This window comes from Haematobia irritans, chromosome 5 (assembly GCF_050003625.1).
Source record: "Haematobia irritans isolate KBUSLIRL chromosome 5, ASM5000362v1, whole genome shotgun sequence".
NCBI lineage: Eukaryota > Metazoa > Arthropoda > Insecta > Diptera > Muscidae > Haematobia > Haematobia irritans.
Window position 1 is genome coordinate 124,860,968 of NC_134401.1, and position 14,244 is coordinate 124,875,211.

Consider the following 14,244-nt stretch of genomic DNA (forward strand, 5'->3'; position numbering starts at 1 on the left):
GTAACGACCAATTCTATAGGTTTATACCATATGGAGTATTAATTGCATCTTCCATAATTCAATTGAGTCGATCGAATTAGTCAGGTGACACAACTGCCAACAGATACCTAGCAAAAAAAGCGTCGCCAAAAAAGTAATGAAAATGTTCTTTTTGGATCCGGAAGTGGTGCAAAATTGACGCAGAAGCGATACATTTAACATGGGCTTGTCATAGGACGGAAATCCTCCATTTCAACAGCCGTTGCACTGAATTTGCATCACTTCTTTAGGTGTGATCCGAATTCAATGTTTTGGATGTAAATTAAAAAATTCTGTGATATTTTGTCAAAAAATTATTTTTATAATTTTTTAAAAATTTTAATGGATTCAACGTTTGTGGGAAACGTTTGATCTCAAATATTTTCAAAAATTCACAATTTTTTTAGATTGTATTTAGCATTTTTTTTTTCGACAAAATTTAAATGATTTGTACCATTTTATGAATGTTTACCCTGTTTTTAACCTATTTGAAACAACAACAAAATTAAAATTACCCATTAAAAGTATGAAAAAACCAAGTTATAAAAAATTGAATTAAAAGAACTTCCTGGGTAGTTAAAGTAAACAACATCATTGGGATTGCATCTTCTGGAAGTGCTTTTAAAGTTGTGCCTTTGGAAGAACTTCCAAATTTTTTTGCTGGGTAGTTGCTACAACTGCCAAAATTAGGTTGGCAATAAATTCGGTTATCACAATCAATCTGTATTCTCTGTGTGTCCATGCGAGCCTTTATACACTATGCATAAAGGCTCGCATGGGCACACAACCTTACAACCTCACAAACGAGGATTAGAAGTACAATTATTTGGTACGTCGACGAGTTGAAGTGAATAGCTTTTCAAACACATATATTTTCTGCAGTATGAACATACGAGTAAACTGGTGTTTCTAGCTGTCCTCATAATTTTTCGATGCAACCAAGATTATTTCTATTAAGGAGAATATTTCGACCAGAAACCTTCATAATGTTTTTAATAGTAAGCCAAAAATATAATATAAACATAAAAGGACACTAACACCACATAGTTTATTAAGAGATTGTTTCGTTGTGGAAATTGCACCAAATATGGGCAATAGTGTTCTAAAGCTACTACTAATACTTCTTTTCATACGCTGTAAAAAACATACCCGGTTCCAAAGATTTTGTCTTTACACTAATGAATTTGGTATTGATTCCGAGCAATAGAAGCAGAGAATTGGAGTAAGGATACCTTTAAGATACAATTCTGTTTCCAATTTCAATTTTTCGTACTTGATTCTAGGAAACAAATTTTAACGTATTTATTGCTTTTTTTCCTGTTTTTTCTTCACAGTAATTTAAAAGCATATTAAAGACCACTTAAATTTGCAAATTTACACTCGTCTTCAAATAGAAATTATGCTCATTTAAAAACGTCTTTAAAAAAAGCGATGTAAGTCATCTCGTCGACAAATTTAAAGACAATTTCATTAATTTTGAAAAAAATTGTCTTAATTATTAAAGTCAAGTTTGCCTTTGTCAAACAATATTTTCTTTCATGTAAAGATACCCATTTTTAAGCCGAATCACTTAACAATAAAGACAGAACGACTTCATTAAAAAGATTATCGACTTTTGGACAAGGAAAAAATTTTATCAGAGAAATGTGGTTTCTATGCTAAGCAAAATTCGCATTCGTATTTTAAGGACATGAAATCTTTGGCCTCACGACAATATTTTCTTCAGTGTATATGTACTCCATACTCTTATTGCATGGTAATTCGATGATTAACCCACAATTGGGAACACAGGACAACTATCTCGTCAAGTTGGCAATGTTGTCTGACCCCATCTCCACAATACGACCACAATAACAAACATTGTTTTGTCAGTAACCTTTACAAGGCAATGACATAAATGTTTCCAGAAGCAACAACCATCCATACAACCACAAACAACCTGAGGCAAAGAAAACCGCAACAACAAAAAATCAAGCGTGCCCAGACAGTGAAGTATCATTTCTGTCTGTCTGGTGTCTGGTGGCCCGGCTTCGGCGGCTGTTGCAGACAGAAACAATTACAACTGTTACTTTATCTTAAGTCTGAAAGCGACAATAGCAACAACACAAGCGACCAACGAGTGGCAACAGTGGCAAGGGAGCAACATTTGAACAAAATACCACAACTTTGTTGAAGTCCGTTGCTATACCGGCTGTCTGGCTGGCTCTTTAACATGTTAGCTTGGCTAGACGAGCCCTCTGATCATGCGCACCCCTTTCATGAGTTGGGGCGCACATGCACACATGCCTACCCAGCAAACAGTGTCTGGCATTCTTTTGACTTTGACTCCCAGGTTGATTTGGTTTTATTTTTGACTCACCACCACTGTCTGGCAGACCAGACTAACCGCCTCGAGTTGAAGTGTTGTGGTTGTATGCCTTGCAGACTGTCTGGGTTGTGTGTTTTGCTTATTTCTTGGCCATTTTTCTAGATGAATCTACACGCAATGTCATGCTTCCTGTCTAGCCGGCACAAATCAGGTATGTTGTAGACGGTGTTAATTGTTGATCAATTACTTTAAGACATGAGCATAATTATGCAAATACAAAACAAGTACATATCAAACAAGCAAAAAAAAAACAAAACAAGAATTTCTTATAGCAAGTTTTAAGCTGAAGATGTATTAATCTAGGATGAGACCAACTAGAGATATGCTGATACGTACACACAAAAAATTTTTTCTCTGATTCAATCACCAAATTAATTGATCCAATTAATTTTTTAATTGAAATGTCTTCAATCACGAGAATGATAGTATGAATCACAGGTTTAATTGGGCATGGAAAAAATTTTTGATTAAAAAATTAATTGATTTTTTCAGCAAAATTCAATTAATTTTTTAATTGATTCAATTAAAATTTTAATTGATGTTGATTGCAAAACGCAATTAATTTATTAATTAAAAAAGGTAACTATTTTTAATTAATTAGTTAGATTGGCATAGAGTTTTTATTTGGATTAACAAATGATTGTTTGAAATACATTTTTAATTAAAAAAGTAAAAAAAAATCAGCACTTTTTTTAACTGAATTAGTCTTCCGAATTTGATTAAAAAGTTAATTGTATCAATTAATTTTTTAATTAAACATTTTAAAAATTTCAATCATTGACTTAATTAACTTAATGTTTCTATCATGATTAAAAAGTTAATTGTATCAATTAATTTATTAATTGAAAAAATGTTCAACTTCAGTTAACTTTTTAATTGGAAATATTTTGGTGATATTTTTTTCTGTGTATATGTACATGGTTTTATTATGTTACATCAATCCTAATGTTGCAAGATTTCGTCCTTTTCCCCTAATGTCCTACTTATATTTTTACTTATTCAACACAAATGTTTCTCCGCCCACTTTATTGTCTCAGCTCGTATGAACTTTGTCCAACAGTCCTTTGGATTACGATGTCCATCACACCCCTCTTATCACCTCACAGATCCAGTGTCAATTATGGGCGCTCAGGGTGCACTTCAATATATTACCCAGCTTGGACTCTATAAGAGTATTCGTTAGTGGTCCCTTTTTATACGTTCATTCATTTCTATTCATATTTATTTTATAGAAAAATTTTGCAAAATTTTATTTCTATAGAAAACTTTTGCAAAATTTTATTTCTATACGTAGAAAACTTTTGCACAATTTTATTTCTATAGAAAATTTTTGCAAATGTTCGCAAAATTTTATGTCTACAGAAACTTTTCTCAAAATGTTATTTCTATAGAAATTTTCTCAAAATTGTATTTTTATACAAAATTTTCTCAAAATTTTATTTCTATATATAATTTTGTCGTCATTTTATTTCTATACATTATTTTGTCGACATTTTATCTCTAGAAAATTTTCTCAAAATTTGATTTCTATAGAATTTTTTTTTTCAAAATTTTATTTATATAGAACATTTTCTAAAAAATTTTATTTTTATACAAAATTTTATTTCTATATATAATTTTGTCGTCCTTTTTATACCCTGCGCCACACTGTGGAACAGGGTATAATAAGTTACTGCATATGTTTGTAACACCCAGAAGGAGACGAGATAGACACATGGCAATAATGCTCAGGGTGGGTCCCTGAGTCGATATAACCATGTCCGTCTGTCCGTCCGTCTGTCTGTGAACACATTTTTGTGATCAAAGTCTAGGTCGCAATTTAAGTCCAATCGCCTTCAAATTTGGCACATGTTCCTAATTTGGGTCAGAATAGAACCCTATTGATTTCGGAAGAAATCGGTGCAGATTTAGATATAGCTCCCATATATATCTTTCGCCTGATATTCACTAATATGGACCCAGCAGCCAGAGTTTTATACCGATTTGCTTGAAATTTTGTCCAAACATAACACTTAGTCCTATAGTCAAGTGTGCAAAATTTGATTGAAATCGGTTCAGATTTAGATATAGCTCCCATATATATCTTTCGCCCGACATGGACTTATATGGCCCCAGAAGCCAGATTTTTGGCCGAATTTGGTTGAAATTTTGCACTAGGAGTACAATTAGTAGTATAGTCAAGTGTGCAAAAATGTTATTTCTATAGATTTTTTTTCAAAATTTTATTTATATAGAACATTTTTTAAAATATTTTATTTTTATACAAAATTTTATTTCTATATATAAGTTTGTCGTCCTTTTTATACCCTGCGCCACACTGTGGAACAGGGTATTATAAGTTAGTGCATATGTTTGTAACACCCAGAAGGAGACGAGATAGACACATGGTGTCTTTGGCAATAATGCTCAGGGTGGGTCCCTGAGTCGATATAACCATGTCCGTCTGTCCGTCCGTCCGTCTGTCTGTGAACACATTTTTGTGATCAAAGTCTAGGTCGCAATTTAAGTCCAATCGCCTTCAAATTTGGCACATGTTCCTAATTTGGGTTAGAATAGAACCCTATTGATTTTGGAAGAAATCGGTGCAGATTTAGATATAGCTCCCATATATATCTTTCGCCCGATATTCACTAATATGGACCCAGCAGCCAGAGTTTTATACCGATTTGCTTGAAATTTTGTACAAACATAACACTTAGTCGTATAGTCAAGTGTGCAAAATTTGATTTGAATCGGTTCAGATTTAGATATAGCTCCCATATATATCTTTCGCCCGATATGGACTTATATGGCCCCAGAAGCCAGATTTTTGGCAGAATTTGGTTGAAATTTTGCATTAGGAGTACAAATAGTAGTATAGACAGTCAAGTGTGCAAAATTTGATTGAAATCGGTTCAGATTTAGATATAGCTCCCATATATATCTTTCGCCCGATATGGACTAATATGGTCCTAAAAGCCAGAGTTTTTGGCCCAATTTGGTTGCAATTTTGCACAGGGAGTAGATTTAGCATTGTAGCTATGCGTGCCAAATTTGATTGAAATCGGTTCAGATTTAGATATAGCTCCCATATATATCTTTCGCCCGATATGCACTTATATGGACCCAGAAGCCAGAGTTTTATCCCGATTAGCTTGAAATTTTGCACAAGGAATACAATCTGTAGTATAGTCATGTGTGCCAAATTTGATTGAAATCAGTTCAGATTTAGATATAGCTCTCATATATATGTTTTTCTGATTTCGACAAAAATGGTCAAAATACCAACATTTTTCTTGTTAAATCGCCACTGCTTAGTCGAAAAGTTGTAAAAATGACTCTAATTTTCCTAAACTTCTAATACATATATATCTAGCGATAAATCATAAATAAACTTTTGCGAAGTTTCCTTAAAATTGCTTCAGATTTAAATGTTTCCCATATTTTATTACTAAAATTGTGTTCCACCCTAGTGCATTAGCCAACATAAATTTTGAGTCTATAGATTTTGTAAAAGTCTATCAAATTCTGTCCAAATCGGGTGATATTTAAATAAATGTATATATAGCACCCAACACATTTGACGGATGTGATATGGTATCGAAAATTTAGATCTACAAAGTGGGGCAAGGTATAATATAGTCGGCCCCGCCCGACTTTAGACTTTCCTTACTTGTTTTCTATAGATTATTTTGTCGACATTTTATTTCTATAGAAAATTTTGTCCAAATTTTATTTTTATAGATAATTTTCTCAAAAATGTATTTTTATAGATAGTTTTCTCAAAATTTGGTCAAAATTTTTATTTGTATAGAAAACTTTCTCAAAATTTTATTTTTATAGAAAATTTTCTCAAAATTTTATTTCTTAAGATAATTTTGTCGACATTTTATTTCTAAAAATAATTTTGCCAAAATTTTATTTTAATATATAATTTTCTCAAAATTTTGTTTTTATAGAAAATTTTCTAAAAATTTTAGTTTTATACAAAATTTTATTTCTATATATAATTTTGTCGTCCTTTTTTCTATAGATTATTTTGTAGACATTTTATTTCTATGGAAAATTTTGTACAAATTTTATTTTTATAGCTAATTTTCTCGAAGTTGTATTTTTTGAGCTAATTTTCTCAAAATTGTATTTTTATAGATAGTTTTCTCAAAATTTTATTTCTATAGAAATTTTTTTTAAAATTTTTATTTTTATAGACAATTTTCTCAAAATTTTATTTCTAAAAATAATTTTGTCGACATTTTATTGCTATAGAAAATTTTGCCAAAATTTTATTTTTATATATAATTTTCTCAAAATTTTGTTTTTATAGAAAATTTTCTAAAAATTTTTGTTTTATACAAAATTTTATTTCTATATATAATATTGTCGTCCTTTTTTCTATAGATTATTTTGTAGACATTTTATTTCTATAGAAAATTTTGTACAAATTTGATTTTTATAGATAATTTTCTCAAAATTTTATTTCTATAGAAAATTTTGTTAACATTTTTATTTATATAGAAAACTTTCTCTAAATTTTATTTTTATAGAAAATTTCCTCAAAATTTTATTTCTAAAAATAATTTTGTCGACATATTATTTCTATAGAAAATTTTGCCAAAATTTTATTTAAAAAAAAAAATTATTTTTATATACTTAGAGAAGTTTTTGAAACGCTCAGAAATGTCACCAGCATTACAAAGGTGGGATAATCCACCGCTGAAAAACTGTTTGGGGTTTGGTCGAAACTGGGTTCGAATCCACGACCCTGCGTATGCATGCCAACCATTGCACAACGTTGGCTCCCATTTATATAGAAAATTTTCTCAAAACTTTATTTCTAGAGAAAATTTTTGCAAAATGTTATTTCTGTAGAAAATTTTGGAAAAATTTTGTTTTTATAGAAAATTTTGTCAAAATGTTATTTCTATAGAAAAAATTTCCAAAATTATATTTCTATAGAAAATTTTGTCAAAATTTTATTTCTATTGTAAAATTTTATTTCGATAGAAAAATGTCTCAAAATATAGATAGTTTTGTCGACATTTTATTTCTATAGAAAATATTGTCAAAGTTTTATTTTTATATACATTTGTGGAAAAATTTTATTTCTATAAGAAATTTTTGCAAACTTTTATTTCTTTAGAAAATTGTATTAAAAATATTCAAACTAAATGAAGCTAATTTCCTTCCATAAAACGTATCTTATCTTATTGTCTATTCGTTTACTTTCAGCATCAATGATATAAAAACCCGCATAAGTAATGCCATACAGACAAAAAACTCCGAAGAGATTATTGAATATCCTCTCCATGAAATGGCCGCTTATCCCACATGTAACTCGGAAACAACTGAGTCCTCATGGATGCATGACAATAATATAACCATACAATTCTCCAGTTCTCTATTCGAGAAGAAAATGCAAAATCTAAATCTCGACTCAGCCACTTTGAGACTGTTCAAAATTAATCCAAATGAAAGTCTGGGCAATGACCAAGCATCCACAGCAGAAACCTACACAGACAATGATGGAAATTCCGATGATATTGGTAAACCGAAAAGATGTGCTGATCCCAGCTTGGATGCCCAGATTCGTGTAACCGTTTCGATTGTACAACAAATGCGTCGTAATAAACGTGGTGTGTATGGTAATTATTGGACAATTTTAAAGAATGGAATTATAATGGTTTCCTATATTTTTCTGCTTGCTATTATGCTTCATATCATTCCTTTGTGTTTTCTTTGACATTCTTTTCATTTGCGGCTTTATGTTTGGCTATCAATTACAGAGCGTAAGAAGAGAATTTGTAATACCATCATGATGAATGTCTCTACCACGGGATGGGTTGAAATTGACATTAGACGTGCCATTTATATTTGGGAAAATGTTGGTAAACAAATGGAGCAATCACAACAAACCCGTCCTCCTGTTCTGGTGGGATATCTAATGATCGAAGTCCATGACGAAGAGGAGCAACCCTTGAAGCCTGGCTTATTCTTTAAGCCACCAAGTTGCAATCAGGCAGGTAAGTGTGTTGTTTGCCATAAGTAACTGAAATCACAACACTTAATTTGAATTGAAAGAAACACAGAGAGTTAGAGAGTGGTAGGAAGAGAGAGAGAGGGAGAGGAGTGGAATTGAGAGGATTATTCAAACTAAAACGAGGAGAGTGGAAGCGTGTCATTTACATCCTAAGTTGGTTTAGATTTTATTGGTTAATATATGATTGAATGATATACCGAGGGTAATCCACCCTCCTACGTGGGTGGTTCAATAAGTTCTTAGATTTAATATCGTTTAGTATATTCGCCCAAAAGGCTAACGGCGATATTTCAAACATAGTTCACATGTGAAAGATGGAGTGTCCCCGGAGTATTGTTTTTTTGTATGTATATTAAGTACTTATTGAACCAACTATGATATAAGCTGTAACGGCTCTCACACTGGATCCTAACTTCTACTGACCATTGCTACCGAATGTTCCGACCTTGCTCAGTGGAGGGGGGGGTGTTCTTGTCGCCGAAGTTAGATCCCAGCCGCTTACACCAACAATAAAATTTTAATGGTAGCATACACTTTTTTTTTCATAATGACAAACCTAGTTAGCTATTTAAAAGAAAACGGAACCGGTCCCGGAAAATGGATATCTAGGTGTCATTGATATCCGATCGGTTATCCCACCCTGCCTTGCCGACCAAGATGTTTGTCAGCCCTAACGACACTCTACACGCTCAAACCTTCAATTTCGAAAATTAAACGCAAATACTTTAATAATAATATTGCATATTTTTAGTAATCATTATATTGACAATTATTTCTAGATCAACAAATAAATTAAAGGGGAATTAAAAATTATGTTAAATTGCAAAAAGTGGCCTATCTCAATATTTTAAAATTCTAATACAAGAAAACAAATCAGAATTAGTTGAATAATCTTAAATAATGAAAATTCCCATCATCCATAGATATATAACAAATTAAGAAGATAAAAAAAAACAAAGATTCTTTAATACTCACGAAATTATTTGAGTTGCTCAGCCAACAAGCGCTTGTGGACCAGTACTTGAGTTACAGTTTCTTAATATAACTTGAAAAGAATAATTTAAATTAAGAGTATATACATATATAGATGAGTAGGTTTGCGGTCTCCATAGTGTTTTCTGGAAAACGTTGATCTATATTGATTGTAATTTTTCAAAGTGTAGGCCAGACAGGGCTCTAGAAATAATTTCCTTATATATGATTTTCTTTTGATACCCGGATTCTTTGTTGCTTCATGTAATTTATAGCGAATTGCGATATTTAGGTAAATTTGGGATATTTATGCCGCATTAATTGCCATTTTGAAAGCCTTTTTTCTTTCACAATCCAATTTAATTGTGCGTTTCAGCCATGTCAAAATTCCATATGCCAATTTTGCAATCTGTGGGATAGTCATCCCACAGATCCAAAAGATCTGTGGCCAAATAACAGCCTTGTCCAACTTCCTGTGATTTAATGATGTCAAACCAATATTCAAATTTAAAAAAATTAAAGGATTTCGGCTAAAGATAAAAATTGTATTTCGCAGCTAATTGCAATAAATCTTATTCGCAAATCAAAACCAATTTCTCTTTATTTATTTTTTTTTTCAAAATCTTTGCTTGCAACTTATTATGATTGTGAAGTCGATACAGAATGAAAATTTTCTATTTTCCAATTGACACATGAATGAAAGGCATTTCAATTTTTCAATTGCCTTTTTTCCAAAAAAAAAAAACTGAATTTAAATTTTTCAAAGTAAAACTGTGCAAGTGCGTGAAACCCCCGTCATAAAATACACCACCTGTACTAAAAAAAAAAAAAAAAATCTTATTTCCAGATGTCTTTAGCATGGTATATCCCGCTTCCTTTTCCATCCGCGTCTTCAAGTTCGTAATATACATGTTTTATAACTATTTTACTCAATGTGAAAAAAAAATTCTTCGAGTTGCAAATGTTTATACACAAACTGATAGTATTCTACTCTTGAAGATTATCACGTGTAGAATGTTTTCCTTTACCATTCCATTTTCTTAGAAACAAATATAAAAAAAAACTATTGAATATGATCATTGTAGGTAGATAACCACTATTTAGTATCAAAATCCTTCTTAAATGATCTTATTCAACATATAGCACTAAAATTTTTACCACTCACTAACATCTAATGCCAAAAGTAAAACTCTGTCATGTGAGTAAGATCCCAACTGTACTCAGGACCAAAATTCTCAAACATTCTAGAGTGATTATTCTGACCAACCCAAAAAAAATTTATCTAAGTTTGGCTTTAAATCCCACATGAATGAATGCAAATTAAAGAATCCAAAACAGATAAATATTTCTAAATTTGGATTTTTTTTTTTTTTTTTTTTTTTTGATCTGTCATTATATGGGGAAATCTCGATAGATGAACATGAATATGATTTGTTATCAAAGTTTATGTAAATTAATTACTCTATATTTTTTCCACCGATATCGGGCCCCACGTTGGGCGCCATTTATTTTATGTAACGGCTCTCACACTGGATCCTAACTTCTACTGACCATTGCTACCGAATGTTCCGACCTTGCTCAGTGGAGGGGGGGGTGTTCTTGTCGCCGAAGTTAGATCCCAGCCGCTTACACCAACAATAAAATTTTAATGGTAGCATACACTTTTTTTTTCATAATGACAAACCTAGTTAGCTATTTAAAAGAAAACGGAACCGGTCCCGGAAAATGGATATCTAGGTGTCATTGATATCCGATCGGTTATCCCACCCTGCCTTGCCGACCAAGATGTTTGTCAGCCCTAACGACACTCTACACGCTCAAACCTTCAATTTCGAAAATTAAACGCAAATACTTTAATAATAATATTGCATATTTTTAGTAATCATTATATTGACAATTATTTCTAGATCAACAAATAAATTAAAGGGGAATTAAAAATTATGTTAAATTGCAAAAAGTGGCCTATCTCAATATTTTAAAATTCTAATACAAGAAAACAAATCAGAATTAGTTGAATAATCTTAAATAATGAAAATTCCCATCATCCATAGATATATAACAAATTAAGAAGATAAAAAAAAACAAAGATTCTTTAATACTCACGAAATTATTTGAGTTGCTCAGCCAACAAGCGCTTGTGGACCAGTACTTGAGTTACAGTTTCTTAATATAACTTGAAAAGAATAATTTAAATTAAGAGTATATACATATATAGATGAGTAGGTTTGCGGTCTCCATAGTGTTTTCTGGAAAACGTTGATCTATATTGATTGTAATTTTTCAAAGTGTAGGCCAGACAGGGCTCTAGAAATAATTTCCTTATATATGATTTTCTTTTGATACCCGGATTCTTTGTTGCTTCATGTAATTTATAGCGAATTGCGATATTTAGGTAAATTTGGGATATTTATGCCGCATTAATTGCCATTTTGAAAGCCTTTTTTCTTTCACAATCCAATTTAATTGTGCGTTTCAGCCATGTCAAAATTCCATATGCCAATTTTGCAATCTGTGGGATAGTCATCCCACAGATCCAAAAGATCTGTGGCCAAATAACAGCCTTGTCCAACTTCCTGTGATTTAATGATGTCAAACCAATATTCAAATTTAAAAAAATTAAAGGATTTCGGCTAAAGATAAAAATTGTATTTCGCAGCTAATTGCAATAAATCTTATTCGCAAATCAAAACCAATTTCTCTTTATTTATTTTTTTTTTCAAAATCTTTGCTTGCAACTTATTATGATTGTGAAGTCGATACAGAATGAAAATTTTCTATTTTCCAATTGACACATGAATGAAAGGCATTTCAATTTTTCAATTGCCTTTTTTCCAAAAAAAAAAAACTGAATTTAAATTTTTCAAAGTAAAACTGTGCAAGTGCGTGAAAAAGCAGACGAGGCAAAATTCACGGATTCCATTAGACACATTATTTAGAGAGCTCTCGACATGACTGGCAAATGGTCGAAGGAAAATGGCTTGTTCTTAGTTAAGCGCTAAAGCTTAAGCTCGATATTGACGTAAAGGCAGATAAATACCCAAATACGTTTTAAAAAGCAGTAGTCGAAAAGTCGAAACTGAAACCAAACAGTGAGGAATGGATGTACACATCAAACCTTATATATAGCCCATAAAAGCGGGCTAATGAAAAAAAAAAAGTTTGGCGAAAAATTTCTGTCCCCTGTGTTTGTAATCTTATGAAAAAAACCTTAAAAAAGGGGAGACCCTACATCTGACATCACTGCTTTGGAGTAACCCAGAAATTGTAGAGAATTGTCGTTAAAGATTTATTTGCATGCTTTCAGGCGCCACAAATCCACTCGAATAAAATTCAATTTTCATAGGATTCGTAATCAAAATTTGGAGAAAAACAAGTATATACGGCCGTAAGTTCGGCCAGGCCGAAGCTTATGTACCCTCCACCATGGATTGCGTAGAAACTTCTACTGAAGACTGTCATCCACAATCGAATTACTTGGGTTGCGGTAACACTTGCCGATGGCAAGATATCTTAAAACTTCCTAACACCGTAATATATACCACATAGTCCATACGTGGTATATATTAAACTAAAAAAGGCCGATTAAATACGTATATAATTAAGTTTAAAGTTTCTATAGAAATAAAATTTTGACAAAATAAAATTTTGACAACATTTTCTATAGAAATAAAATTTGGATAAAATTTTCTATAGAAATAAAATTCTGACAAAAATTTCTATAGAAATAAAATTTTGACAAAAATTTCTATAGAAATAAAATTTTGACAAAATTTTCTATAGAAATAAAATTTTGACAAAATGTTCTATAGAAATAAAATTTTGAAAAAAATTTCTATAGAAATAAAATTTTGGCAAAATTTTCTATAGAAATAACATTTTGACAATGTTTTCTATAAAAATAAAATTTTGGTAGATTATTTTTGGCTCGAGTGGCAACCATGATTATGAACCGATAAGGACCAATTTTTGTGTGGTTGGGGGTCGCCTATATATAACTATAGACCGATATGGACCAATTTTGGCATGGTTATACTAACACCACGTTGCAAATTTCAACCGGATCGGATGAATTTTGCTCCTCTAAGAGGCTCCGGAGATCAAATCTGGGGAACGGTCTATATGGGGGCTATATATAATTGTGGACCGATATGGACCAATTCTTGCGCGTTTGTTGGAGACCACATTCTAACACCACGTCCTAAATTTCAACCGGATCGGATGAATTTTGCTCCTCCAAGAGGCTCCGGAGGACAAATCTGGGGATCGATTTAAATGGGGGCTTTAAATAATTATGGACCGATATGGAGCAATTTTTGCATGGTTGTTAGAGACCATATACTAACACCACGTACCCAATTTCAACCGGATCGGATGACTTTTGCTCCTCTAAGAGGCTCAGGAGGTCAAATCTGGGGATCGATTTAAATGGGGGCTATATATAATTATGGACCGATGTGGACCAATTTTTGCATGGTTGTTAGAGACCATATACTAACACCATGTACCAAATTTCAGCCGGATCGAATGAGATTTGCTTCTCTTAGAGCAATCGCAAGCCAAATTTGGGGGTCCGTTTATATGGGGGCTATACGTAAAAGTGGACCGATATGGCCCATGTGCAATACCACCCGACCTACATCAATAACAACTACTTGTGCCAAGTTTCAAGTCGATAGCTTGTTTCGTTCGGAAGTTAGCGTGATTTCAACAGACGGACGGACGGATGGACATGCTCAGATCGACTCAGAATTTCACCACGACCCAGAATATATATACTTTATGGGATCTTAGAGCAATATGTCGATGTGTTACAAACAGAATGACAAAGTTAATATACCACCATCCTATGGTGTATAAAAATTTTGGCGAA

At 32.0% G+C, this 14,244-nt stretch overlaps 2 protein-coding genes across 4 annotated transcripts in view; one reads left to right on the forward strand and one right to left on the reverse strand.

Moving 5' to 3' along the window:
• The window catches only part of LOC142238166 (uncharacterized), a 370,552-nt gene that overhangs the window by 254,493 nt on the left and 101,815 nt on the right, over positions 1-14,244 (reverse strand). The window lies entirely within an intron of this gene.
• The window catches only part of ana (anachronism), a 53,092-nt gene that overhangs the window by 20,881 nt on the left and 17,967 nt on the right, over positions 1-14,244 (forward strand). Inside the window, exons 2-3 of one of the 2 annotated variants that reach the window (XM_075309732.1) lie at positions 7,595-8,007; positions 8,149-8,385. In XM_075309732.1, the coding sequence (XP_075165847.1) occupies positions 7,595-8,007; positions 8,149-8,385 (650 nt within the window). The remainder of the gene's footprint in view (positions 1-7,594; positions 8,008-8,148; positions 8,386-14,244) is intronic. The other variant, XM_075309733.1, reaches the window with a different exon arrangement.